General features: G+C 56.9%; 1 protein-coding gene across 1 annotated transcript in view; it reads left to right on the top strand.

The window, feature by feature from the left end:
* The first annotated feature begins 237 nt into the window (after positions 1-237).
* The window catches only part of FCGBP (Fc gamma binding protein), a 67,789-nt gene continuing 40,985 nt past the window's right edge, over positions 238-27,041 (top strand). The window contains exons 1-16 of the mRNA XM_058673924.1: positions 238-381; positions 4,183-4,460; positions 6,025-6,595; positions 8,181-8,785; positions 10,157-10,727; positions 12,223-12,818; positions 13,259-13,829; positions 15,030-15,625; positions 16,066-16,636; positions 17,831-18,426; positions 18,867-19,437; positions 20,628-21,223; positions 21,664-22,234; positions 23,417-24,012; positions 24,453-25,023; positions 26,212-26,807. Of these exons, the coding sequence (XP_058529907.1) occupies positions 327-381; positions 4,183-4,460; positions 6,025-6,595; positions 8,181-8,785; positions 10,157-10,727; positions 12,223-12,818; positions 13,259-13,829; positions 15,030-15,625; positions 16,066-16,636; positions 17,831-18,426; positions 18,867-19,437; positions 20,628-21,223; positions 21,664-22,234; positions 23,417-24,012; positions 24,453-25,023; positions 26,212-26,807 (8,511 nt within the window). The 5' untranslated portion in view covers positions 238-326. The remainder of the gene's footprint in view (positions 382-4,182; positions 4,461-6,024; positions 6,596-8,180; positions 8,786-10,156; positions 10,728-12,222; positions 12,819-13,258; positions 13,830-15,029; positions 15,626-16,065; positions 16,637-17,830; positions 18,427-18,866; positions 19,438-20,627; positions 21,224-21,663; positions 22,235-23,416; positions 24,013-24,452; positions 25,024-26,211; positions 26,808-27,041) is intronic.

Here is a 27,041-nt window from a genome sequence, read left to right as displayed (position 1 = left end):
CTGGCCTGTGGGGCTCTCACCCAGCAGCTCCAGGGACCTGCCGGTGAGAAAGGCTGGGGCTTCTTTGCAAGGGGCGGCGGGGGTGGGATGGGAGCAACAGCAGGTCCTCCACCTTGGCCCCCACACCTGCTACAGAACCCATCTCCTCGGCATACTCCCTGGCCCCGGATGCAGCCCACCCTGTCTCAGCTAGCTTCTCTCAGTCTTTCAGCCTTCCTGACACCTCGGGGGGCCTGGTACCGAGGTCTGGCTGCTTCTCTCCTCCTGGGCTGGAGGTGACAATCCAGCACCCCAGAATCCTTTCTTTCTCTTTTCCACTTGCAGCCATGGGTTCCCTGAGGAGCTGGTGGTCACTCTGGGCCGGAGCAGCCCTCCTATGGGGTAAGTCTCACCCACTCCCTTCCCCTTTTCCTGGTCCAAGCCCTTCTGGGTCAGCACCTGTTCTTGCGCATGTGTCCACACATGCATCTCCCAGAGCCAGCCCATGCCGGCAGGGATGGAACAGAGAATTGACGTTTCTGCAGAAAAATCTGGTGGGGTCTGCCCATTCTCACTTCTCTGGAGAGACGACACGGCTAAACCCCTGGAGCCCCAGAGTCAAGGTGGGGGGAGGGGTGCGCCACTCAGCCAAGGCTTGGCTGGGGGTCTGTTTCTGCCCAGGTGATGGGTGATATCACCAAAGATGCTCCTGGAGGGCTTTGGGTCTCCGGTTCTCCCCGGGTTGTGGCCAAGAGTTTTAGATAAGCCCCTAAGGACTGGGGGAAGCTGGGGTTTCAGGGCTCCTTGACCTTGAACCTCTGGCCCTGAAGGACACTGGGGACACTGTTGCAGGCTCCCCTTACTGGACAAGTTGTCCTTCTGGCACCCCCAATTCTCTCTCTTTCCCTTCTCTCTCTCTCTCTCTCGGCACTGGGGAGTGTCTTCCTAGTTGCGGGTGTTGAGCAGCTCTCACCTCCCCATCACCCTTCTCCTTCCTTTACCCCTCCCACACCCCCGGCCCCCTCCCACCTGGAGTCATATTAAGACAAATCACCTGCTGGCAGCCAAGTGTAGGCAGTGTGGACCCCATAGTCCTGCAATCAAATTTTGGGTTGAAGATGTGACAGCAAAATGCAGAGAGCCAGTGTCTTGGAATACAGGAATATCTAGCATTTAAAAAGAGTGTGCAGAGAAAGCTGGCAGCAGCCACTGCCCACTCACTGCGGTGTGGGCAGGCTCCAGCTCCCGCAGTCCCATCCGAACAGTGTGGCACGTTGGCCTGACTTGCCTGCCCTGTCCAAAGAGTGGGCTTTTAGAAAACGAAAGCCAGAAAGGTTTAAAGTAAGTAGTGCACAAATAAGAACAAAGCCAAGAGAAAAAAAGAAAAAAAAATACCACTACCAAACCCGCATTGGTCAACCCACTTGCTGGCACAGGACAAGGGTTTGGCTCAGTGATGGGGCAGAATTGATCAGTGCACCCGCAGCTGCGTTTTCTCAAGGATGGACCCAGGAGGCTGCAGGGGATCCCGTGGATCCCGGCAGCGCAAAGGGGACAGGGATTTCTGATGACTTTTCTGCAGAACTACCAGCCAGGGGACAGTGCCGCCTCCCTCCACCTGCTCATTTCCTGCCTGTTGGAGAGCCCTGCTACGGTCTCTGTGGTCAGCCAGGTGGACAAAACCTTACAGAAGGTCATAGCCAGGCTTGGGCAGTCAGCCGTGGTCAACAGCAATGCCACGGCTGAGATGATTGGCAGCACTGCTTTCCAGCACGCGATGGTGGTCCGCTCTGACCGTGAGGTCTTGCTGCTGGTTACTGTAGCCTGTCAACACCTTGGGCAAGGAGCACTTTGTGCTGGCGCTCCTGGGCAGCTCCACCTCAAGTTTGCTGCAGTGGCAGGCTCAGCCGGGGCGTCGGTCACTATCAACCTGGAGGGGGCAGTGATGTTCCAGCACAAGATTCATCCAGCCAGTGGTGTCCCGAGCATGACGCTACAGCCCTGTGAGGTGGCCCAGGTACAGAGCCCTGTAGATCTCTTGGGATCCAAGGTCATGGCCAGCAGCCTCGTGGCTGTCCTCTCTGGCCACAGCTGTGCCCAGAAGCGCACCAGCTGCAACCATGTGGTGGAGCAGCTGCTGCCCATGTCTGCTTGGAGCATGCAGTATGTGGTCCCCCTGCTGGTCTCTCAGAGCTGCCTTGATCTAGCCTATGTGGTTGTGGTCAGCCAGGCCACAAAGCTGACCTATAACCACGGGAGTACCACTGGCTCTTGGGGCCTCCAGATGGGGGACATGGTACAGTTTGAGGTGTGGCCGTCCCGGCATCGCTACCTGCCTGCAGATGTGGGCATTCAGGTCCTGCTCTTTGGCACAATGGTGATAAAGAATGATATGACCTATGGCCCCTACCTGGCCCTAGTCCCAGATGTGGTAACTTACTGTCACACTCACATGGTCCAGAGTGTTCCGGGCACTCTGGGTGTGGCTGCAGTGATGGCCTAGACCAAGCTAGTCAGTGGGCTAACCGTGGATGGGGACACACCAAAGGCCAGGCTTGACTGGGTGGCTGTGCCAGGCAGTGAGTTCTCATATGCTGAAGTGGACCTAGGCATAGCTAACAGGACTCACACAGTTAGTGCCAACACCAGCATCGAGCTGCTTGCCTTCAGGCTGGGTCAGACTGGGCTTTGGGACAGCAGCTGCCTGCAGTCACAGTGAGTGACAGGAAGTGACCCTCTGTACCCCTGGCGACCCTTTTCTCAGCTGCCTGCTGCCGCTCCCGTGGGGCTCTGTGGCTCCACTGGGCTATGCGGCTCCATCTTCCTTGACATTCTTTTCTTGAGTCTTCTCAGGACACAGAAACCACCCCAACTTCGAGGGGCCTCTCTGGGGCTTGAATAATCATGGAGAGGAGGAATCGAGGATCACTTGGGGTAGCTGACATCAGCTTTAACACTGGGCTCCATTCCCAATCTTTTTGAGGTTTTGGTTTCTTCAGACATTGCGGTGTGGTGTGTGAGTTGGAACTGAGACTTGGGGTGCCCACTTCCCAAACCAGAGGATCTGTTGGAGCCCCGACACCTCCACTTCTCCCCAGCTTCCTGCTAATGCACCCTTGGAGAGGGTAGATAATGGCTCAAGCCCCCGGGTCCCTGCCCCGATGTAGCACTGGGCTCCTGCTTTGAACAGGTCCAGCGCTGGCTATTATAGGCACTTAGGGAATGAACCAGTGAATGAAAGCTCTTTCTCTTTCTCTCTCTGCTTTTTAAACAGACAAAAATAACTAAAGCTTTTATTATTTTTTTTTTAAGAAAGCAAATAAAAAAATCATGTTGGCACATTTGCCAGATTTCCTTATGATGAACAAGGGATCATTATCTTAATACATTCTCATCTTTCAAATGAGGAAATTGAGAGACAAAGAGATGGAGAAATCATTTGTCTGTGTTACTGAGCCCAATGATTGAACCAGGCTTGCCGCCCAAACAATCTGACCCACGCCAGTCGTCTCCAGCAGGCTGAGCAAGCTCTGCCTTCTGTTTCCTGCTCCTAAAAACAAAGTCTTATCCTTTCGAGCCTGGTAGGATGGTGGGGAAGAGGGAGAAGGGGAGAAAGAATGATGAAAATGACAGCTCCCTCAGTCCTTCTTCACTCCCTTCTATTCTTCTGGGCTGCCCCATGTTAAACTGAAGAATCCAACAACCAGGACTGAGCAGCTCTCTCTGTGAAAGCCCAGACCTCAACTTCTCCATTTCTAAAACGGGGCATAGGCAGTTGTGAATCAACCCCCAGGACAAGAGAGACATGGGCTTCTTGGCCCTGCTCCCTGTGGACACTTTTTATTTTATCTGAATAGCAACAAGAGAGAGAGAGAAGAGAGAGAGAGAGAGAGAGAGAGAGAGAGAGAGAGAGAGAGAGAACAAGCGACTGAGCAACAAAGAGAGCAGAAATTCCATCTACTAGTTTGTTCCCTTTATAAGAGCCCAACACGGCAGGGGCTGAGCCCCGAGGGAGCCAGGAGGCCCAACTCCATGCCGGGGTCCTACCTGGGAGAGGGGTAGCCCAACTCTGCCACTTCCCAGGGTACAGGCCAGGAGTGGAGCCAGGAGCCCACACTGGCAATCTCACCAGGCACTCATGTAGGCCAACTCCTGCTCCACTTCTGGCAGCATCTGACTTTCTGCTTCTTCTTCCTTGCCTAGCTGCGGTGGCCCTGGGTGAGGCAGAGTCCAAAGCTGTGTGCCGTGCCCAAGGAGACCCCCACTACACCACCTTCGATGGCCGTCACTACAATATGATGGGCACCTGCACATACTCCATGGTGGAGCTGTGCGGCATGGACCCGACTCTGCCTGCCTTTGCGGTGGAAGCCAAGAACGAGCACCGGACCAGCCGCCTTGTCTCCTACGTGGGCTTGGTCACTGTGCGCGCTTACAGCCAGGTTGTGATGCTGGCCCGCGGGGAGACTGGCTTCGCCCGGGTGAGTGTCAGGAGGCTGTGGGCATCCGTGTCCACAGTGTCTGTCTTTGCCATGGGGTGGGGAATGGGAGATTAGGAAGAGGGGGTAGAAAACCACTAGCAGGGTTTGAAGCCATTCCTAGGAATTCTAAAGATGCTGAGATAGGTAATTAGGAAAATAAATATGCTAATATGGTTTTAGAGCAGTAAAAAAAAAAGATGAATAAACCACAGAGTTTGGTGAGCACCTGTTAAGTGCCCCATCTGGTTCTTAGCACCCACACCTCCCCTTGCCTGGGTGCACTTAACACTCACAGTGACTCTGGGAGGAGGCAGTATGATTAGGGGCTTGTCCTAGTGTTACGGAATGAGGACGTGAGAGCTCTCTGGGATCCCTTGTGTAAGAGCACTGGTCGACCTCACGAGTTCCCCACTGCCTGCTGCCAACACCACGTCATGGGTTAGGAAGTCGACACTTGAATTTTGAGAGGCCACTAGCATCCCATCTTTAATACCTGGCTGGAAGGACAGGCCGCTATCTGTCTGTACTCAGGACGTTGGTGCTGGAAGACACTTCCCACTCTGTCCCTGCAGCTTCCTTGTGCCTTAAGGCTAGGCTCAGCTGTTCCCTCCTCTGGTGAGCCTGTGTTGGCCTTGGCCCCCCACTTTTTTTTCTATTTTTCCCCTCTTTTTTCTAAGTTTCTACAGCCATTGCTTCCTCTCTGAACTCTGCACTGTCCCTTGACTATTGCTGGGGCTGTCCTCACTGGGACGGAGAGCCCTAAGAGGCTAGGGCCTGGAGCTTTGTCTTGGTCCACACTGGATCTCTAAGGCCAGGGCCCAGTGCCAGGTGAGTGTCCAGGGCAGGTGGATGTAATCCAGTGGTGACTGAGGGTGCACCTGCTGCTTGGGCCAGGGGCAGTGATCAAGGTTCTTCCATGGAGCAATGGCAGCACAGCCCAATGATGGACACCATGAATGTGCAAGTTATTGTCAAGAAAGCTAGAAGTTGTTCCTGAAAGACAATAGGGGAGGGGTATAAAGAATGGAGAGGTGTGACTGTGTGAAATAGGGTTGTGAGAGGGAGTTGGGCCTAGTGTTTTAGAAGCCAAGCCAGATCCTCACTCCCTGTGTTCAAGTGCCTGGGTTCAATCCCCAGATCCGGATCCCGATCTTAACTTTCTGTTCCTGAAGATCTTGGGAAGCACTGATGATCTCTGCCGTGTATGTGGGAGACCCAGAGGGAGCTCCTGGCTTCCAGCCCAACCCTGACTGTTGTAGACATTTTGGAAGGGAATCAGCAAACGGGATCTCTCTTTTTCTTCAAATAAGTTTTTTTTTTAAAGCAACAGTAACATTAATAAAAGAGGGTGGCATCACAGGACATCTGAGCAAATGTTTGAATCAAGGCAAGGATGAGAGCCACGTGTGCATGATGAGCAAGATGGGTGAGATGGTTTCAGGCCACAGGAGTGGAAGACCAGAGCTCTGAAGGCTCAGTGTGGAAGGAGCTGGAAAGAGCAGATGAGGTGCAAGTGACCAGCCAGTGCAGGGCTCTGACCACCCACATTTCACCCTCTTTGCAGATCAACAACCAGCACTCCCTCCTGCCGGTCTCCCTGAATGAGAACCGCCTGCGCGTGTATCAGAGTGGGACCCGGGCTGTGGTGGAGCTCGACTTCGGACTGGTGGTCACCTATGATTGGGACTCTGTGATGACCGTGACCCTGCCTGACAAGTTCAAAGACCAGGTGTGTGGGCTGTGCGGCAACTACAATGGCAACCCCGATGATGACTTCCTCACGTTTGACGGCGTGGAGGCCGCGAATGCCGTGGAGTTGGCTAACAGCTGGAAACTGGACGACGGGGATTATCTGTGTGATGATGGTTGCCTAAACAACTGTCCTTCCTGCTCCAAAGATGAGACTGACTTCTATGAGGGCGAATTCATGTGTGGCCTGCTGACCACAACCGAAGGTCCCTTCTCCACGTGTCACGAAGCCCTGGACCCCACATCCTTTATGAGCGACTGTGTGTATGACCTGTGTGCAGCCAGCGGGGATCAGAACAGCCTGTGCCGTGCCCTGAGTGCCTATGCCCAGGCCTGCATGGACCTGGGCTTTACACTTGGGAACTGGAGATCATATGCCAGCTGCCGTGAGTGATGCTGCTGTGGGGGTGGGGGAAAAGAACGGGGTGTGGGGAATGCTGGGAGCACGCAGGGACAGATGAGGTGCCTCTTGGATCTGAGCATTTGGCTGAGCCAAGTGGGGACGCAAGGATGGCCAAGCCCGCTGGGCTGTGTCCCACAGTGAGTCCAAGGTCAGGGCAAGCATACATAGCACACTGGACAGGGATACCCCAGAGCGGTCAGGCTGGGGTTACAGATGGGGGGTAGGGGGAGAAACTTGCAGGTCCCCTCCCCACTTAGCACCCTTTTGTGACTTGCTGTTAATGTTCCAGTCCTCTAGCCTCCTTCATTAAGCAAGCATTGCTTGGACTCCCTGCCTGGCCCTGACTGATACTGGTGATGTTAACACAGTGAGGGCCGATGACAGATCTTCCCTTGCACCAGAGAAATGTTTAGGAGACGGAAAGGATAGGGGGAGGGCAGAGGAGAAGGAGTCACTAAATCCAGGGGAAACACAGAGGGTATATGGGGCTTGTCTGGGTCACTGCTGTTACCCCCACCCTATACCTCCAGTATCCAGCACCAAGAGGAAGTGGAGGTTTCATCGATTCTCTCCCCGCCCCCATTTATCCACAGCAGGTGTGTTTTTGCCTTTGCTTTATTTCTGAGCATGCCCTGTGTGCCAGGCCCTGTCCATGGTGCTGAAGGCTCAGCGATGATAGAGATGGGCACTTGGAGAGATTCCCAAGACACTTACATCCCAGGGGGCTGAGGGACAGACAGGTGGTGCACAGTCCAAGTGCTGAATGTCTTCAGAGAGTGATGGAAAGGAAGGTTTTACGCTGTGGAAGTAACTGGGGGATGCCTACAACAGGAATGGCTTTTCTGGGCACATGTCTTAGGTGCCGAGAGCAGGGTCAGGCGAGGCAGTCAGCTGATGTTCCTGGAAGACCTCAATGTAGATGAACCCTCTTTACCCTTGCATCAACCCTGTGAGGCCAGTGCTGGGCTATCCCCTTCATCAAAAGGGAAACTGAGTCACAGTGGGGATATGGGGCATTTGCTCATGATCACACACTAGGAAGCAGTCAAAGCTTGGGTCTGAACCTGGGCTTTTGGGGCTCCAGGACTCTTATTGTATGGATATCATACCGACCTTCTGAGAGAACAACCAGTGCAGAGGTCCTGGGCAGGAGTGGAAGCAGGTACAAAGGGAGACAGAGAGAAAATGAGGGAAGAGAAGTGATAGAGGCAGAGGATGCCGGGCCTCCGGGGCCACTGACCAGAGCTCAGGAGAATACTGAGAGGGGTCAGCTCTCCTGCGATTCAGGTGTGTCCTGGATCTTCTGGCTGCTCAGGGGGAGCAGGTGTGAGTCCTGGCAAGAGGCAGATTCTGGATAGATGTTGAACCTGCAAGCTTCTGGGACACATTGGCAAGTGAGAAGGAAGCTGATCAGGGCAGTACTGAGGTGTAGGGCCCTCGGGGAGGAGCAGGTTGGACATGTCGGTCCCTGAATGGCAGTATATGCAGAGTAGGCAGGAGGGCTAGGGGAAGGCTCCCCTGTTCATCACAACAGCACTGACCTACTCTCTCGTGCCCTCCACCCACAGCCATGTCATGCCCAGAAAACAGCAAATATAATTCCTGTGGGCCTGCCTGCCCTGAAACCTGCAACCCGGATTTTACGCCTTCCAACTGCTCTGAGCGCCCTTGTGTGGAGAGCTGTGAGTGCCTCCCAGGCTTTGTGGCCAGTGGTGGCGCCTGCATCCCCCAGTCATCATGTGGTTGTTCGTTTGAGGGCCACCTGCTGGCACCAGGCCAGGAGATGTGGACCGACGACAGATGCAGACAGCGCTGCACCTGCAACAGCACCACCCAAGAAGTCAGCTGCATCAACACGCAAGGCTGCCCACCTGGCGAGAGCTGCCGTGTGGAGAATGAGCTCTTGGGTTGCTACCCAGGCAGCTTTGCCACCTGCCAGGCCTCTGGCGACCCACACTATGTGACCTTTGACGGCCGCCGCTATGACTTCATGGGTGCCTGTGTGTACCTGCTGGCGGGCTCGTGCAACCAGAATTCAGCGCTACCTGAGTTCCGGGTGCTGGTGGAGAATGAGCATCGGGGCAGCCAGGCCGTGAGCTACACGCGTGCTGTGCGGGTAGAGGTGTACGGCCTGGAGTTGGTCATTAGCAAGGACTACCCAGGACAAGTCATGGTGAGCAATTTGGGCCCCGTGCTGGGGGCAGGGGCAGGAAAAGGAAAAACGTTAAGGCTCCCAGTGGAGTTCGATGTCCCTGTTAGAAGAAATGATTGTAGGTGGTTGGGGACATGTCCCCAAGCGAACTGGGGTTCCCTCTTCTTGCCTGTGTGACTTGGTCACTGCCTTAGGCTTGTCTTCCTCAAGGGTATAAAAAGAGAAAGGGGTCCCTGAGCAGCTGACATTTCACAGGCAGGGGTGGGGACTTGAGGGAGGTTTGCAAGACACCGCAGTGCCCAGCACTTGGTCAGTGTTGCCAGTGATTGTGGTTGTAATGAGGACTCAGAATCTCAGATGTGTACATTTTTGTAGATCACTGTTTTTTTTTGGGGGGGGTGGGGCTGGGAGCAGTATAACCTGTCAGGTGACAAGTGATATGTGGGGAGCTAGAGGGGAATGCATCACAGGGGTTCTCACCCTCCTGGGGTGCCTAGTGGTCCAAGGATTCAGTCTAGGGGGTCTCTTTCCTTTGAAAGCAGAGAACAATGACTTTGAGTAGAAAGGTAAGAATGGAGAAGGACAGTGTTGGGAGACACAATAGCTGGTGTTTATTAGTGAGAAGTTGTGGGCAGTGATGCATAGCATGTGGATCAGGGTTGAGCAGGAGAGTGGGAAATGGGAGACAGCAAACTTGTAACCCTGGCAAACACATAGGGAAAAAAAAAAAGAAATTCTGATCTTAGAGAATACTCCAGATAAACAGAGGACAGAATCATCAGTTTGTATTCTTACTAACTCCTCTCTCAGAGGACAGTTAGCCTGAGACTGGAAACACAATAACCAACACATACTAACCAACATGTGCTATATCCACATGTATCAATTCTCTGACTTTGCACCACAACCTGGGAAGTTGCTGGTCTTGAGATTGGGCGGGGCCTCTGTAGGATTGGGCGGGGCTTCAGTGATTCTGGGAGAAGCTTCAGTGAAACAGGTAGAACTTCGGGAGACAGAGATTACTCCATGTCTGGAGTTGTAGAACTGTGGGTGGGGCAGTGCTGAGGTATTTAATATCTCATTTGTGAGGGCTCATTTCATCCAGGGGCTTTCAGGTCCTTGTAAGGGGTTTTGCGGAGTGGAGTGAGCTGAACTTTGGAGGTGGAAGGAAGGTGGAGCACCCACGCTGAGAGATGTGAATTTAAGCCAATGTCTGGAATGGATGGCAAGCGTTCAGCCAGGGGGTCAGTAGGTACAAGGCCCATGGTGGGACTGAGCATGATTTGTTCAATGGCACAGTGTGGAGACCAGGAGAGCTGAGGGCAGGGAGCCATGGAGGCAGGAATGCCCAGCCCTCCTAACCACCCTAGTCACCTCCCTTCTCTCCCCCAGGTGGATGGCGTGCTTCAGTACCCTCCATTTGATGCTGCTGATGGGCGCGTGCAGGTGAACCTCCTCGGTAACAATGCTGCCATCCGCACCGACTTCAGCCTAACTGTCACCTTCAACTGGGATGCTCTAGTGACTGTCAAGGTGCCCAGCAGTTACACAGATGCCATGTGTGGTCTGTGCGGGAACTTCAACGAGGACCCCAATGACGACTTGACTCTGCGGAATGGCAGCCAAACGACTGATGCCACAGACTTTGGGAACAGCTGGCAGGAGGAGGAGACGGGCCCGGGCTGTGAAGCGACTGGATCCCCGGAATGTCCCAACCTGGACCAGATGGTGAACGACCAGGTGGAGAAGAAGGAGAAGTGTGGAATCCTGGCCGACCCCGACGGTCCCTTTGAGAAGTGTCACAAAAAGCTGGATCCCCAGGCTGTTGTTCGTGATTGTGTCTATGACCTCTGCCTGGTACCAGACCAACCTGATCTGTTGTGTGATGCATTGGCCGCGTATGCAGCTATGTGCCAGACTGCTGGGGTCACCCTCGACCCATGGAGGAGTGATACACTTTGCCGTGAGTACTGGCCGTGGCGTGTGTGTGTGTGTGTGTGTCTGTGTGTGCATTAGTAGGTGTACATGTGTGTGCCTGTGACTATGAGGAGGAGGGGCCAGCATTATGCGGATGCATTAACACTTAAATATCATCTATTCAGTTCATTGTTACAGTGGTCCTATGACAAAGGGACTGTGGATCCGCTTTTGAGAGATGAGGAAAGTGAGGGTCAGAAAATTGAGGCACTCTTGGGATCATGGGAACTCGAGTGTCCCAGAGGATGGACATGCCGCCGATGTCTGGGAAAGGACAGCTGACATCCCGTCAGTGGCACCTTGCCTGACTCCCACCTGACAGCTGTCACTCAGAGAGGAAGCGGCAGTGCTACTTTGTCTTGTTCTTTTCTACCTTCCTTCCTTTCTTATTTTCTTAAGATTTACTTTATTTTATTCGATGGCAAACTTACAGAGCAAATGAGAGACAGAAAGCTATCTAGCCTCTGGTTCACTCCTCAAATGGCCACAAGTTGGTGCTGAGTCGATCTGAAGCTGGGAGTTTCTTCCCAGTCTTTGAAGTGAGTGCAGGGGCCCACGACTTTGGGCCATTCTCTATAGCTTTCGCAGGCCACAGGTAGAGAGCTGGATGGAAAGTGCAACAGCTAGAACAGGAACCAGTACCAGTATGGAATTCTGGCCATGGTAAGGGGAGAATAAGCCAATTGAACTATCACACTGGTTCCGGGGGTACTTTTATGAATAGCCCCATCCCCTGATCAAGCTGTCCTGGTCTACTTGTGGCCTGCTCCGTTAATGAGAGCTGCCAGGATCCAGCTGTTGGTGCAGGAGTTTTCACCCAGAAGTTTGAAAAACCATATGTTCCCGCCTCAGCTCTGGTTTGACATGTTTCCTGTTCAGATGCACCCCAGGCAGAAGCAAGGGTAGGCACAGGGGTGGAGAGAGGCCTGGTTTATTCTGCGTTTATTTTACTTTTGCAGAACTTCCTGTCTGATGCATAGAAGCCATTGAAGTTTGGAGTGAAAAAAAGGAAGACGAGAGGTCTTAGGTGTAGGACAGGTGTTTGTTCCACTTTACCATGCTATTTATCACTCATCCAATAATCCTTTTAACATTATTGAATTTAAAATTACTAAGATTCTACTTTGACTATCATGTGGAAAATGAAGCTAAGAAAACTAGAACTGTACCACATGCATAGGAAGCATGCAGGTACATGAAAGGGAATGATTAAATCATGTCCCAGCTAACACCTTACAACTAACCTAACGGGGCACTTACAGATATGATAAATCACTCCAATTGCAGCCAGACTGAAATGAGCTGTCATTAATAGTGTTCCAACGGTCAAGTGTGTCCAAAGGCCGTATTGAACACTGGGGATACCCCTGCTGTGAATGTGTCAGTGTGTGTGAACACATGTGAATGCACACGGAGGTGTGAGGGTCTATGGGTCACCCTAAAAAGGAAGTTTTGAGAAAATGGCCTCCCTCTCTCTGCAGCGTTCAACTGCACAGAACACAGCCACTACGAGGCATGTGCCCAAGGCTGCCCGCTAACGTGTGGAGAAGTCCTAAGGTCCGGGGGATGTGGCTCTGAGTGCTACGAGAGTTGCGTGTGTGATGATGGATATTTGCTCAGCGGAAACACCTGTGTGCCCATTGCCTCATGTGGCTGCGTACAGAATGGTGCCTACTACCCGCCAGGCCAGACCTTCTACCCTGGCCCCAAGTGTGACTCCCTCTGCACCTGCCAGGCGGGAGGCCAGCTGTCCTGCGAGCCCTCCTCCTGTGGCCCACAGGAGATCTGCCAGGTGTCTGATGGTGTCTTGGGCTGCGTGCCCGTGAGTTCTGCCACCTGCCAGGCCTCTGGAGACCCACACTACGTGACCTTTGACGGCCGCCGCTACGACTTCATGGGCGCCTGTGTGTACCTGCTGGCGGGCACGTGCGGCTCAAACATGACGCTGCCCGAGTTCCGGGTGCTGGTGGAGAATGAGCATCGGGGCAGCCAGGCCGTGAGCTACACGGGCGCCGTGCGGGTGGAGGTGTACGGCGTGGAGTTGGTCATGAGCCGGCAGAAGCCAGGACAAGTGATGGTAAGCTAAGGGCAAAGGCAGGCAAATCCCTCAGGCTTGCAGGGGCAGTGAGTGGGTGTCGCTGCGTTTGAGGAAAGGGTGAGGGAATGGGAAAGGAGAAGGATTTTGGTGTGAAGGTCCTGGGTCGGGCTGAGCTGGGAGAGTTGCTGCTGGTGAGGAAAGTAGCAGGGCTGCAGCAGAGGAAGGGGAGGTGCGGGGCGAGCCGAGCTGTGGGGTGGTGGGAGGCAGGTGCAGAGCATGCTGGCTGAGAGGTGTGGGTTTCAGGTGCTGCCTGGAGAGTGAGGGGTTGGATGGCAGGGGTTCCAGGCAGGAGCAGCAGCAGGTGCCAAGGTGCATGGTGGGGCTGAGCACAGCCCGGACACATGGTAGCCACCCGCGCATGCAGGAAGACCAGCTAGCTGACCCTCCTCATCCTTCTGGTCTCCTCCCCTGTCTCCCAGGTGGATGGCGTGCTTCAGTACCCTCCGTTTGAGGCCGCTGGAGGGCGCGTGCAGGTGAACCGCCTGGGTAACAACGCCGTGGTCCACACCGACTTTGGCCTGACTGTCACCTTCAACTGGGATGCTCTAGTGACTGTCAAGGTGCCCAGCAGCTACACAGATGCCATGTGTGGTCTGTGCGGGAACTTCAATGGGGACCCCAACGACGACTTGACTCTGCGGAATGGCAGCCAAGCTACCAACGCACCTGAATTTGGGAACAGCTGGCAGGAGGAGGAGACGGGCCCGGGCTGTGATGTCGTCACGGATGGTGAATGTCCCAACCTGGACCAGATGGTGAAGGACCAGGTGGAGAAGAAGGAGAAGTGTGGAATCCTGGCCGACCCCGACGGTCCCTTCCGGGATTGTCACCAACATCTGGATCCCCAGGACGCTGTGCGTGACTGTGTCTATGACCTCTGCCTGGTACCAGACCAACCTGATCTGGCGTGTGACACATTGGTGGCATACGCTGCCGCGTGCCAGGCTGCCGGGGCCACCGTGTACCCCTGGAGGAACGAAACATTTTGCCGTGAGTAGCCGCAGTGGCAGCTCTGTGTGTGTGTGTGTGTGTGTGTGTGTGTGTGTGTGTGTGTGTGTGCGTTGCCTGTGCGTGCTTGTGGGTAGGAGGTGGCAGCCTTCTGTCTGCCCGTTGACATGTGATGTCATCCGTTCCCTTCCTGCTTTAAGAGCCCCCTGATGTAGCCACTGTGATTATACTGAGCCTACAGACGAAAAGAGGGAGATTCGGAAGGTTGAGGTTCCAAGCCTGGGATGATGGCAACTCGAGTGTCCCAGAGGATTGGCATGCCGCCGATGTCTGGGAAGGACAGCTGACATCCCGTCAGTGGCACCTTGCCTGACTCCCACCTGACAGCTGTCACTCAGAGATGAAGCGGCAGTGCTACTGTTTTGAATAGCCCCAGCCCTAAGCAAGTCCTCCTGGTGCCCAGCTGGCCTGCCCCGCTCAGGAGAGCATCCTCGGTCACTCTGGGTGAGAACCGGGCTGTGGCCGTGGGCACAGACGTGGTCAGCCGAGACTTCTGCTCGCCCGGAATGTTGGAGAACCACGTGTTCCCGCCTGGGCTCTGTTTCCGACCCATCGTCCCGTTGAGGTGTACCCTGGAGGCAGCAAGGGATGACTCATGCACTTGGGTGGGCACAGGGGTAGAAAGAGGCCTGGTGTGTGCCATGTGAAATTCTGATTTGTCAAGAGCTGCTGTCTGAGACAGTGAAGGGTTTGGAATTTGGATTGACCCGAGTGAGACAGGAGAGTTCTTCGAGAGGGGCACATGTTTCCTTCCGTTGTGCCGGTATTGGTTTAGTACTCTTGCAGCAGCTGTAAAGCTGCAACAAGTTGATATTACGAATGTGACCAAATCCTGCTTTCATTGCAATGCGGAAGGAAGACGCAAAGAGCGCCAGATGCATAGGCAGCATGTCCGTACACACGCAAGTGGATGTTTCAGTCTGGTTCCGTGTATCAGCTCAGAGCCAACTTGATGGGGCCTACGATGTTAGTCCAAAGTGCTGTTGGACTGAAACGAACGGTCATCATCAGTGTCCCAGCGGTCAAGCGTGTTCCCCAGGCCGCACTGGGCCATGGGGCGGCTCGTGGTGTGAGTGTTTCTGCGTGTGTGAGCGCGTGTGAGTGCACACGGAGGTGTGAGGGTCCCAGAGTGTACGTCGGAACAGGAAGTGTTGACGGATGGCCTCCCTGTCTCTGCTACAGCATCCAAGTGCCCAGAACACAGCCACTACGAGGTGTGTGCCCAAGGCTGCCAGCCCACCTGCGGGAACCTCACGGTGACCGGAGCCTGTGGCTCTGCGTGCTACGAGAGTTGTGTGTGCGACGATGGTTTTGTGCTCAGCGGCAACTCGTGCGTGGCCCCAGAATCCTGTGGCTGTGTTCACGATGGCATCTACCACCCGCCAGGCCAGACCTTCTACCCTGGCCCCGAGTGTGACTCCCTCTGCACCTGCCAGGCGGGAGGCCAGCTGTCCTGCGAGCCCTCCTCCTGTGGCCCACAGGAGATCTGCCAGGTGTCTGATGGTGTCTTGGGCTGCGTGCCCGTGAGTTCTGCCACCTGCCAGGCCTCTGGAGACCCACACTACGTGACCTTCGACGGCCGCCGCTACGACTTCATGGGCGCCTGTGTGTACCTGCTGGCGGGCACGTGCGGCTCAAACATGACGCTGCCCGAGTTCCGGGTGCTGGTGGAGAATGAGCATCGGGGCAGCCAGGCCGTGAGCTACACGGGCGCCGTGCGGGTGGAGGTGTACGGCGTGGAGTTGGTCATGAGCCGGCAGAAGCCAGGACAAGTGATGGTAAGCTAAGGGCAAAGGCAGGCAAATCCCTCAGGCTTGCAGGGGCAGTGAGTGGGTGTCGCTGCGTTTGAGGAAAGGGTGAGGGAATGGGAAAGGAGAAGGATTTTGGTGTGAAGGTCCTGGGTCGGGCTGAGCTGGGAGAGTTGCTGCTGGTGAGGAAAGTAGCAGGGCTGCAGCAGAGGAAGGGGAGGTGCGGGGCGAGCCGAGCTGTGGGGTGGTGGGAGGCAGGTGCAGAGCATGCTGGCTGAGAGGTGTGGGTTTCAGGTGCTGCCTGGAGAGTGAGGGGTTGGATGGCAGGGGTTCCAGGCAGGAGCAGCAGCAGGTGCCAAGGTGCATGGTGGGGCTGAGCACAGCCCGGACACATGGTAGCCACCCGCGCATGCAGGAAGACCAGCTAGCTGACCCTCCTCATCCTTCTGGTCTCCTCCCCTGTCTCCCAGGTGGATGGCGTGCTTCAGTACCCTCCGTTTGAGGCCGCTGGAGGGCGCGTGCAGGTGAACCGCCTGGGTAACAACGCCGTGGTCCACACCGACTTTGGCCTGACTGTCACCTTCAACTGGGATGCTCTAGTGACTGTCAAGGTGCCCAGCAGCTACACAGATGCCATGTGTGGTCTGTGCGGGAACTTCAATGGGGACCCCAACGACGACTTGACTCTGCGGAATGGCAGCCAAGCTACCAACGCACCTGAATTTGGGAACAGCTGGCAGGAGGAGGAGACGGGCCCGGGCTGTGAAGCGACTGGATCCCCGGAATGTCCCAACCTGGACCAGATGGTGAAGGACCAGGTGGAGAAGAAGGAGAAGTGTGGAATCCTGGCCGACCCCGACGGTCCCTTCCGGGATTGTCACCAACATCTGGATCCCCAGGACGCTGTGCGTGACTGTGTCTATGACCTCTGCCTGGTACCAGACCAACCTGATCTGGCGTGTGACACATTGGTGGCATACGCTGCCGCGTGCCAGGCTGCCGGGGCCACCGTGTACCCCTGGAGGAACGAAACATTTTGCCGTGAGTAGCCGCAGGGGCAGCTCTGTGTGTGTGTGTGTGTGTGTGTGTGTGTGTGTGTGTGTGCGTTGCCTGTGCGTGCTTGTGGGTAGGAGGTGGCAGCCTTCTGTCTGCCCGTTGACATGTGATGTCATCCGTTCCCTTCCTGCTTTAAGAGCCCCCTGATGTAGCCACTGTGATTATACTGAGCCTACAGACGAAAAGAGGGAGATTCGGAAGGTTGAGGTTCCAAGCCTGGGATGATGGCAACTCGAGTGTCCCAGAGGATTGGCATGCCGCCGATGTCTGGGAAGGACAGCTGACATCCCGTCAGTGGCACCTTGCCTGACTCCCACCTGACAGCTGTCACTCAGAGATGAAGCGGCAGTGCTACTGTTTTGAATAGCCCCAGCCCTAAGCAAGTCCTCCTGGTGCCCAGCTGGCCTGCCCCGCTCAGGACAGCATCCTCGGTCACTCTGGGTGAGAACCGGGCTGTGGCCGTGGGCACAGACGTGGTCAGCCGAGACTTCTGCTCGCCCGGAAGGTTGGAGAACCACGTGTTCCCGCCTGGGCTCTGTTTCCGACCCATCGTCCCGTTGAGGTGCACCCTGGAGGCAGCAAGGGATGACTCATGCACTTGGGTGGGCACAGGGGTAGAAAGAGGCCTGGTGTGTGCCATGTGAAATTCTGATTTGTCAAGAGCTGCTGTCTGAGACAGTGAAGGGTTTGGAATTTGGATTGACCCGAGTGAGACAGGAGAGTTCTTCGAGAGGGGCACATGTTTCCTTCCGTTGTGCCGGTATTGGTTTAGTACTCTTGCAGCAGCTGTAAAGCTGCAACAAGTTGATATTACGAATGTGACCAAATCCTGCTTTCATTGCAATGCGGAAGGAAGACGCAAAGAGCGCCAGATGCATAGGCAGCATGTCCGTACACACGCAAGTGGATGTTTCAGTCTGGTCCCGTGTATCAGCTCAGAGCCAACTTGATGGGGCCTACGATGTTAGTCCAAAGTGCTGTTGGACTGAAACGAACGGTCATCATCAGTGTCCCAGCGGTCAAGCGTGTTCCCCAGGCCGCACTGGGCCATGGGGCGGCTCGTGGTGTGAGTGTTTCTGCGTGTGTGAGCGCGTGTGAGTGCACACGGAGGTGTGAGGGTCCCAGAGTGTACGTCGGAACGGGAAGTGTTGACGGATGGCCTCCCTGTCTCTGCTACAGCATCCAAGTGCCCAGAACACAGCCACTACGAGGTGTGTGCCCAAGGCTGCCAGCCCACCTGCGGGAACCTCACGGTGACCGGAGCCTGTGGCTCTGCGTGCTACGAGAGTTGTGTGTGCGACGATGGTTTTGTGCTCAGCGGCAACTCGTGCGTGGCCCCAGAATCCTGTGGCTGTGTTCACGATGGCATCTACCACCCGCCAGGCCAGACCTTCTACCCTGGCCCCGAGTGTGACTCCCTCTGCACCTGCCAGGCGGGAGGCCAGCTGTCCTGCGAGCCCTCCTCCTGTGGCCCACAGGAGATCTGCCAGGTGTCTGATGGTGTCTTGGGCTGCGTGCCCGTGAGTTCTGCCACCTGCCAGGCCTCTGGAGACCCACACTACGTGACCTTCGACGGCCGCCGCTACGACTTCATGGGCGCCTGTGTGTACCTGCTGGCGGGCACGTGCGGCTCAAACATGACGCTGCCCGAGTTCCGGGTGCTGGTGGAGAATGAGCATCGGGGCAGCCAGGCCGTGAGCTACACGGGCGCCGTGCGGGTGGAGGTGTACGGCGTGGAGTTGGTCATGAGCCGGCAGAAGCCAGGACAAGTGATGGTAAGCTAAGGGCAAAGGCAGGCAAATCCCTCAGGCTTGCAGGGGCAGTGAGTGGGTGTCGCTGCGTTTGAGGAAAGGGTGAGGGAATGGGAAAGGAGAAGGATTTTGGTGTGAAGGTCCTGGGTCGGGCTGAGCTGGGAGAGTTGCTGCTGGTGAGGAAAGTAGCAGGGCTGCAGCAGAGGAAGGGGAGGTGCGGGGCGAGCCGAGCTGTGGGGTGGTGGGAGGCAGGCGCAGAGCATGCTGGCTGAGAGGTGTGGGTTTCAGGTGCTGCCTGGAGAGTGAGGGGTTGGATGGCAGGGGTTCCAGGCAGGAGCAGCAGCAGGTGCCAAGGTCCATGGTGGGGCTGAGCACAGCCCGGACACATGGTAGCCACCCGCGCATGCAGGAAGACCAGCTAGCTGACCCTCCTCATCCTTCTGGTCTCCTCCCCTGTCTCCCAGGTGGATGGCGTGCTTCAGTACCCTCCGTTTGAGGCCGCTGGAGGGCGCGTGCAGGTGAACCGCCTGGGCAACAACGCCGTGGTCCACACCGACTTTGGCCTGACTGTCACCTTCAACTGGGATGCTCTAGTGACTGTCAAGGTGCCCAGCAGCTACACAGATGCCATGTGTGGTCTGTGCGGGAACTTCAACGAGGACCCCAACGACGACTTGACTCTGCGGAATGGCAGCCAAACGACTGATGCCACAGACTTTGGGAACAGCTGGCAGGAGGAGGAGACGGGCCCGGGCTGTGAAGCGACTGGATCCCCGGAATGTCCCAACCTGGACCAGATGGTGAACGACCAGGTGGAGAAGAAGGAGAAGTGTGGAATCCTGGCCGACCCCGACGGTCCCTTCCGGGAGTGTCACCAACACCTGGATCCCCAGGGCGCTGTGCACGACTGTGTCTATGACCTCTGCCTGGTACCAGACCAACCTGATCTGGCGTGTGACACATTGGTGGCATACGCTGCCGCGTGCCAGGCTGCCGGGGCCACCGTGTACCCCTGGAGGAACGAAACGTTTTGCCGTGAGTAGCCGCAGTGGCAGCTGTGTGTGTGTGTGTGTGTGTGTGTGTGTGTGTGTGTGCGTTGCCTGTGCGTGCTTGTGGGTAGGAGGTGGCAGCCTTCTGTCTGCCCGTTGACATGTGATGTCATCCGTTCCCTTCCTGCTTTAAGAGCCCCCTGATGTAGCCACTGTGATTATACTGAGCCTACAGACGAAAAGAGGGAGATTCGGAAGGTTGAGGTTCCAAGCCTGGGATGATGGCAACTCGAGTGTCCCAGAGGATTGGCATGCCGCCGATGTCTGGGAAGGACAGCTGACATCCCGTCAGTGGCACCTTGCCTGACTCCCACCTGACAGCTGTCACTCAGAGATGAAGCGGCAGTGCTACTGTTTTGAATAGCCCCAGCCCTAAGCAAGTCCTCCTGGTGCCCAGCTGGCCTGCCCCGCTCAGGAGAGCATCCTCGGTCACTCTGGGTGAGAACCGGGCTGTGGCCGTGGGCACAGACGTGGTCAGCCGAGACTTCTGCTCGCCCGGAAGGTTAGAGAACCACGTGTTCCCGCCTGGGCTCTGTTTCCGACCCATCGTCCCGTTGAGGTGCACCCTGGAGGCAGCAAGGGATGACTCATGCACTTGGGTGGGCACAGGGGTAGAAAGAGGCCTGGTGTGTGCCATGTGAAATTCTGGTTTGTCAAGAGCTGCTGTCTGAGACAGTGAAGGGTTTGGAATTTGGAGTGACCCGAGTGAGACAGGAGAGTTCTTCGAGAGGGGCACATGTTTCCTTCCGTTGTGCCGGTATTGGTTTAGTACTCTTGCAGCAGCTGTAAAGCTGCAACAAGTTGATATTACGAATGTGACCAAATCCTGCTTTCATTGCAATGCGGAAGGAAGACGCAAAGAGCGCCAGATGCATAGGCAGCATGTCCGTACACACGCAAGTGGATGTTTCAGTCTGGTCCCGTGTATCAGCTCAGAGCCAGCTTGATGGGGCCTACGATGTTAGTCCAAAGTGCTGTTGGACTGAAACGAACGGTCATCATCAGTGTCCCAGCGGTCAAGCGTGTTCCCCAGGCCGCACTGGGCCATGGGGCGGCTCGTGGTGTGAGTGTTTCTGCGTGTGTGAGCGCGTGTGAGTGCACACGGAGGTGTGAGGGTCCCAGAGTGTACGTCGGAACGGGAAGTGTTGACGGATGGCCTCCCTGTCTCTGCTACAGCATCCAAGTGCCCAGAACACAGCCACTACGAGGTGTGTGCCCAAGGCTGCCAGCCCACCTGCGGGAACCTCACGGTGACCGGAGCCTGTGGCTCTGCGTGCTACGAGAGTTGTGTGTGCGACGATGGTTTTGTGCTCAGCGGCAACTCGTGCGTGGCCCCAGAATCCTGTGGCTGTGTTCACGATGGCATCTACCACCCGCCAGGCCAGACCTTCTACCCTGGCCCCGAGTGTGACTCCCTCTGCACCTGCCAGGCGGGAGGCCAGCTGTCCTGCGAGCCCTCCTCCTGTGGCCCACAGGAGATCTGCCAGGTGTCTGATGGTGTCTTGGGCTGCGTGCCCGTGAGTTCTGCCACCTGCCAGGCCTCTGGAGACCCACACTACGTGACCTTCGACGGCCGCCGCTACGACTTCATGGGCGCCTGTGTGTACCTGCTGGCGGGCACGTGCGGCTCAAACATGACGCTGCCCGAGTTCCGGGTGCTGGTGGAGAATGAGCATCGGGGCAGCCAGGCCGTGAGCTACACGGGCGCCGTGCGGGTGGAGGTGTACGGCGTGGAGTTGGTCATGAGCCGGCAGAAGCCAGGACAAGTGATGGTAAGCTAAGGGCAAAGGCAGGCAAATCCCTCAGGCTTGCAGGGGCAGTGAGTGGGTGTCGCTGCGTTTGAGGAAAGGGTGAGGGAATGGGAAAGGAGAAGGATTTTGGTGTGAAGGTCCTGGGTCGGGCTGAGCTGGGAGAGTTGCTGCTGGTGAGGAAAGTAGCAGGGCTGCAGCAGAGGAAGGGGAGGTGCGGGGCGAGCCGAGCTGTGGGGTGGTGGGAGGCAGGCGCAGAGCATGCTGGCTGAGAGGTGTGGGTTTCAGGTGCTGCCTGGAGAGTGAGGGGTTGGATGGCAGGGGTTCCAGGCAGGAGCAGCAGCAGGTGCCAAGGTCCATGGTGGGGCTGAGCACAGCCCGGACACATGGTAGCCACCCGCGCATGCAGGAAGACCGGCTAGCTGACCCTCCTCATCCTTCTGGTCTCCTCCCCTGTCTCCCAGGTGGATGGCGTGCTTCAGTACCCTCCGTTTGAGGCCGCTGGAGGGCGCGTGCAGGTGAACCGCCTGGGCAACAACGCCGTGGTCCACACCGACTTTGGCCTGACTGTCACCTTCAACTGGGATGCTCTAGTGACTGTCAAGGTGCCCAGCAGCTACACAGATGCCATGTGTGGTCTGTGCGGGAACTTCAACGAGGACCCCAACGACGACTTGACTCTGCGGAATGGCAGCCAAACGACTGATGCCACAGACTTTGGGAACAGCTGGCAGGAGGAGGAGACGGGCCCGGGCTGTGAAGCGACTGGATCCCCGGAATGTCCCAACCTGGACCAGATGGTGAACGACCAGGTGGAGAAGAAGGAGAAGTGTGGAATCCTGGCCGACCCCGACGGTCCCTTCCGGGAGTGTCACCAACACCTGGATCCCCAGGGCGCTGTGCACGACTGTGTCTATGACCTCTGCCTGGTACCAGACCAACCTGATCTGGCGTGTGACACATTGGTGGCATACGCTGCCGCGTGCCAGGCTGCCGGGGCCACCGTGTACCCCTGGAGGAACGAAACGTTTTGCCGTGAGTAGCCGCAGTGGCAGCTCTGTGTGTGTGTGTGTGTGTGTGTGTGTGTGCGTTGCCTGTGCGTGCTTGTGGGTAGGAGGTGGCAGCCCTCTGTCTGCCCGTTGACATGTGATGTCATCCGTTCCGTTCCTGCTTTAAGAGCCCCCTGATGTAGCCACTGTGATTATACTGAGCCTACAGACGAAAAGAGGGAGATTCGGAAGGTTGAGGTTCCAAGCCTGGGATGATGGCAACTCGAGTGTCCCAGAGGATTGGCATGCCGCCGATGTCTGGGAAGGACAGCTGACATCCCGTCAGTGGCACCTTGCCTGACTCCCACCTGACAGCTGTCACTCAGAGATGAAGCGGCAGTGCTACTGTTTTGAATAGCCCCAGCCCTAAGCAAGTCCTCCTGGTGCCCAGCTGGCCTGCCCCGCTCAGGAGAGCATCCTCGGTCACTCTGGGTGAGAGCCGGGCTGTGGCCATGGGCACAGACGTGGTCAGCCGAGACTTCTGCTCGCCCGGAAGGTTGGAGAACCACGTATTCCCGCCTGGGCTGTTTCCGACCCATCGTCCTGTTGAGGTGTACCCTGGAGGCAGCAAGGGATGACTCATGCACTTGGGTGGGCACAGGGGTAGAAAGAGGCCTGGTGTGTGCCATGTGAAATTCTGGTTTGTCAAGAGCTGCTGTCTGAGACAGTGAAGGGTTTGGAATTTGGAGTGACCCAAGTGAGACAGGAGAGTTCTTCGAGAGGGGCACATGTTTCCTTCCGTTGTGCCGGTATTGGTTTAGTACTCTTGCAGCAGCTGTAAAGCTGCAACAAGTTGATATTACGAATGTGACCAAATCCTGCTTTCATTGCAATGCGGAAGGAAGACGCAAAGAGCGCCAGATGCATAGGCAGCATGTCCGTACACACGCAAGTGGATGTTTCAGTCTGGTCCCGTGTATCAGCTCAGAGCCAACTTGATGGGGCCTACGATGTTAGTCCAAAGTGCTGTTGGACTGAAACGAACGGTCATCATCAGTGTCCCAGCGGTCAAGCGTGTTCCCCAGGCCGCACTGGGCCATGGGGCGGCTCGTGGTGTGAGTGTTTCTGCGTGTGTGAGCGCGTGTGAGTGCACACGGAGGTGTGAGGGTCCCAGAGTGTACGTCGGAACGGGAAGTGTTGACGGATGGCCTCCCTGTCTCTGCTACAGCATCCAAGTGCCCAGAACACAGCCACTACGAGGTGTGTGCCCAAGGCTGCCAGCCCACCTGCGGGAACCTCACGGTGACCGGAGCCTGTGGCTCTGCGTGCTACGAGAGTTGTGTGTGCGACGATGGTTTTGTGCTCAGCGGCAACTCGTGCGTGGCCCCAGAATCCTGTGGCTGTGTTCACGATGGCATCTACCACCCGCCAGGCCAGACCTTCTACCCTGGCCCCGAGTGTGACTCCCTCTGCACCTGCCAGGCGGGAGGCCAGCTGTCCTGCGAGCCCTCCTCCTGTGGCCCACAGGAGATCTGCCAGGTGTCTGATGGTGTCTTGGGCTGCGTGCCCGTGAGTTCTGCCACCTGCCAGGCCTCTGGAGACCCACACTACGTGACCTTCGACGGCCGCCGCTACGACTTCATGGGCGCCTGTGTGTACCTGCTGGCGGGCACGTGCGGCTCAAACATGACGCTGCCCGAGTTCCGGGTGCTGGTGGAGAATGAGCATCGGGGCAGCCAGGCCGTGAGCTACACGGGCGCCGTGCGGGTGGAGGTGTACGGCGTGGAGTTGGTCATGAGCCGGCAGAAGCCAGGACAAGTGATGGTAAGCTAAGGGCAAAGGCAGGCAAATCCCTCAGGCTTGCAGGGGCAGTGAGTGGGTGTCGCTGCGTTTGAGGAAAGGGTGAGGGAATGGGAAAGGAGAAGGATTTTGGTGTGAAGGTCCTGGGTCGGGCTGAGCTGGGAGAGTTGCTGCTGGTGAGGAAAGTAGCAGGGCTGCAGCAGAGGAAGGGGAGGTGCGGGGCGAGCCGAGCTGTGGGGTGGTGGGAGGCAGGCGCAGAGCATGCTGGCTGAGAGGTGTGGGTTTCAGGTGCTGCCTGGAGAGTGAGGGGTTGGATGGCAGGGGTTCCAGGCAGGAGCAGCAGCAGGTGCCAAGGTGCATGGTGGGGCTGAGCACAGCCCGGACACATGGTAGCCACCCGCGCATGCAGGAAGACCAGCTAGCTGACCCTCCTCATCCTTCTGGTCTCCTCCCCTGTCTCCCAGGTGGATGGCGTGCTTCAGTACCCTCCGTTTGAGGCCGCTGGAGGGCGCGTGCAGGTGAACCGCCTGGGCAACAACGCCGTGGTCCACACCGACTTTGGCCTGACTGTCACCTTCAACTGGGATGCTCTAGTGACTGTCAAGGTGCCCAGCAGCTACACAGATGCCATGTGTGGTCTGTGCGGGAACTTCAACGAGGACCCCAACGACGACTTGACTCTGCGGAATGGCAGCCAAACGACTGATGCCACAGACTTTGGGAACAGCTGGCAGGAGGAGGAGACGGGCCCGGGCTGTGAAGCGACTGGATCCCCGGAATGTCCCAACCTGGACCAGATGGTGAACGACCAGGTGGAGAAGAAGGAGAAGTGTGGAATCCTGGCCGACCCCGACGGTCCCTTCCGGGAGTGTCACCAACACCTGGATCCCCAGGGCGCTGTGCACGACTGTGTCTATGACCTCTGCCTGGTACCAGACCAACCTGATCTGGCGTGTGACACATTGGTGGCATACGCTGCCGCGTGCCAGGCTGCCGGGGCCACCGTGTACCCCTGGAGGAACGAAACGTTTTGCCGTGAGTAGCCGCAGTGGCAGCTGTGTGTGTGTGTGTGTGTGTGTGTGTGTGTGTGTGCGTTGCCTGTGCGTGCTTGTGGGTAGGAGGTGGCAGCCTTCTGTCTGCCCGTTGACATGTCATGTCATCCGTTCCCTTCCTGCTTTAAGAGCCCCCTGATGTAGCCACTGTGATTATACTGAGCCTACAGACGAAAAGAGGGAGATTCGGAAGGTTGAGGTTCCAAGCCTGGGATGATGGCAACTCGAGTGTCCCAGAGGATTGGCATGCCGCCGATGTCTGGGAAGGACAGCTGACATCCCGTCAGTGGCACCTTGCCTGACTCCCACCTGACAGCTGTCACTCAGAGATGAAGCGGCAGTGCTACTGTTTTGAATAGCCCCAGCCCTAAGCAAGTCCTCCTGGTGCCCAGCTGGCCTGCCCCGCTCAGGAGAGCATCCTCGGTCACTCTGGGTGAGAGCCGGGCTGTGGCCATGGGCACAGACGTGGTCAGCCGAGACTTCTGCTCGCCCGGAAGGTTAGAGAACCACGTGTTCCCGCCTGGGCTCTGTTTCCGACCCATCGTCCCGTTGAGGTGCACCCTGGAGGCAGCAAGGGATGACTCATGCACTTGGGTGGGCACAGGGGTAGAAAGAGGCCTGGTGTGTGCCATGTGAAATTCTGGTTTGTCAAGAGCTGCTGTCTGAGACAGTGAAGGGTTTGGAATTTGGAGTGACCCGAGTGAGACAGGAGAGTTCTTCGAGAGGGGCACATGTTTCCTTCCGTTGTGCCGGTATTGGTTTAGTACTCTTGCAGCAGCTGTAAAGCTGCAACAAGTTGATATTACGAATGTGACCAAATCCTGCTTTCATTGCAATGCGGAAGGAAGACGCAAAGAGCGCCAGATGCATAGGCAGCATGTCCGTACACACGCAAGTGGATGTTTCAGTCTGGTCCCGTGTATCAGCTCAGAGCCAGCTTGATGGGGCCTACGATGTTAGTCCAAAGTGCTGTTGGACTGAAACGAACGGTCATCATCAGTGTCCCAGCGGTCAAGCGTGTTCCCCAGGCCGCACTGGGCCATGGGGCGGCTCGTGGTGTGAGTGTTTCTGCGTGTGTGAGCGCGTGTGAGTGCACACGGAGGTGTGAGGGTCCCAGAGTGTACGTCGGAACGGGAAGTGTTGACGGATGGCCTCCCTGTCTCTGCTACAGCATCCAAGTGCCCAGAACACAGCCACTACGAGGTGTGTGCCCAAGGCTGCCAGCCCACCTGCGGGAACCTCACGGTGACCGGAGCCTGTGGCTCTGCGTGCTACGAGAGTTGTGTGTGCGACGATGGTTTTGTGCTCAGCGGCAACTCGTGCGTGGCCCCAGAATCCTGTGGCTGTGTTCACGATGGCATCTACCACCCGCCAGGCCAGACCTTCTACCCTGGCCCCGAGTGTGACTCCCTCTGCACCTGCCAGGCGGGAGGCCAGCTGTCCTGCGAGCCCTCCTCCTGTGGCCCACAGGAGATCTGCCAGGTGTCTGATGGTGTCTTGGGCTGCGTGCCCGTGAGTTCTGCCACCTGCCAGGCCTCTGGAGACCCACACTACGTGACCTTCGACGGCCGCCGCTACGACTTCATGGGCGCCTGTGTGTACCTGCTGGCGGGCACGTGCGGCTCAAACATGACGCTGCCCGAGTTCCGGGTGCTGGTGGAGAATGAGCATCGGGGCAGCCAGGCCGTGAGCTACACGGGCGCCGTGCGGGTGGAGGTGTACGGCGTGGAGTTGGTCATGAGCCGGCAGAAGCCAGGACAAGTGATGGTAAGCTAAGGGCAAAGGCAGGCAAATCCCTCAGGCTTGCAGGGGCAGTGAGTGGGTGTCGCTGCGTTTGAGGAAAGGGTGAGGGAATGGGAAAGGAGAAGGATTTTGGTGTGAAGGTCCTGGGTCGGGCTGAGCTGGGAGAGTTGCTGCTGGTGAGGAAAGTAGCAGGGCTGCAGCAGAGGAAGGGGAGGTGCGGGGCGAGCCGAGCTGTGGGGTGGTGGGAGGCAGGCGCAG

Source organism: Ochotona princeps, chromosome 16 (genome assembly GCF_030435755.1).
Source record: "Ochotona princeps isolate mOchPri1 chromosome 16, mOchPri1.hap1, whole genome shotgun sequence".
Taxonomy (NCBI): Eukaryota; Metazoa; Chordata; class Mammalia; order Lagomorpha; family Ochotonidae; genus Ochotona; species Ochotona princeps.
This window is presented reverse-complemented; position numbering and strand designations above follow the sequence as displayed.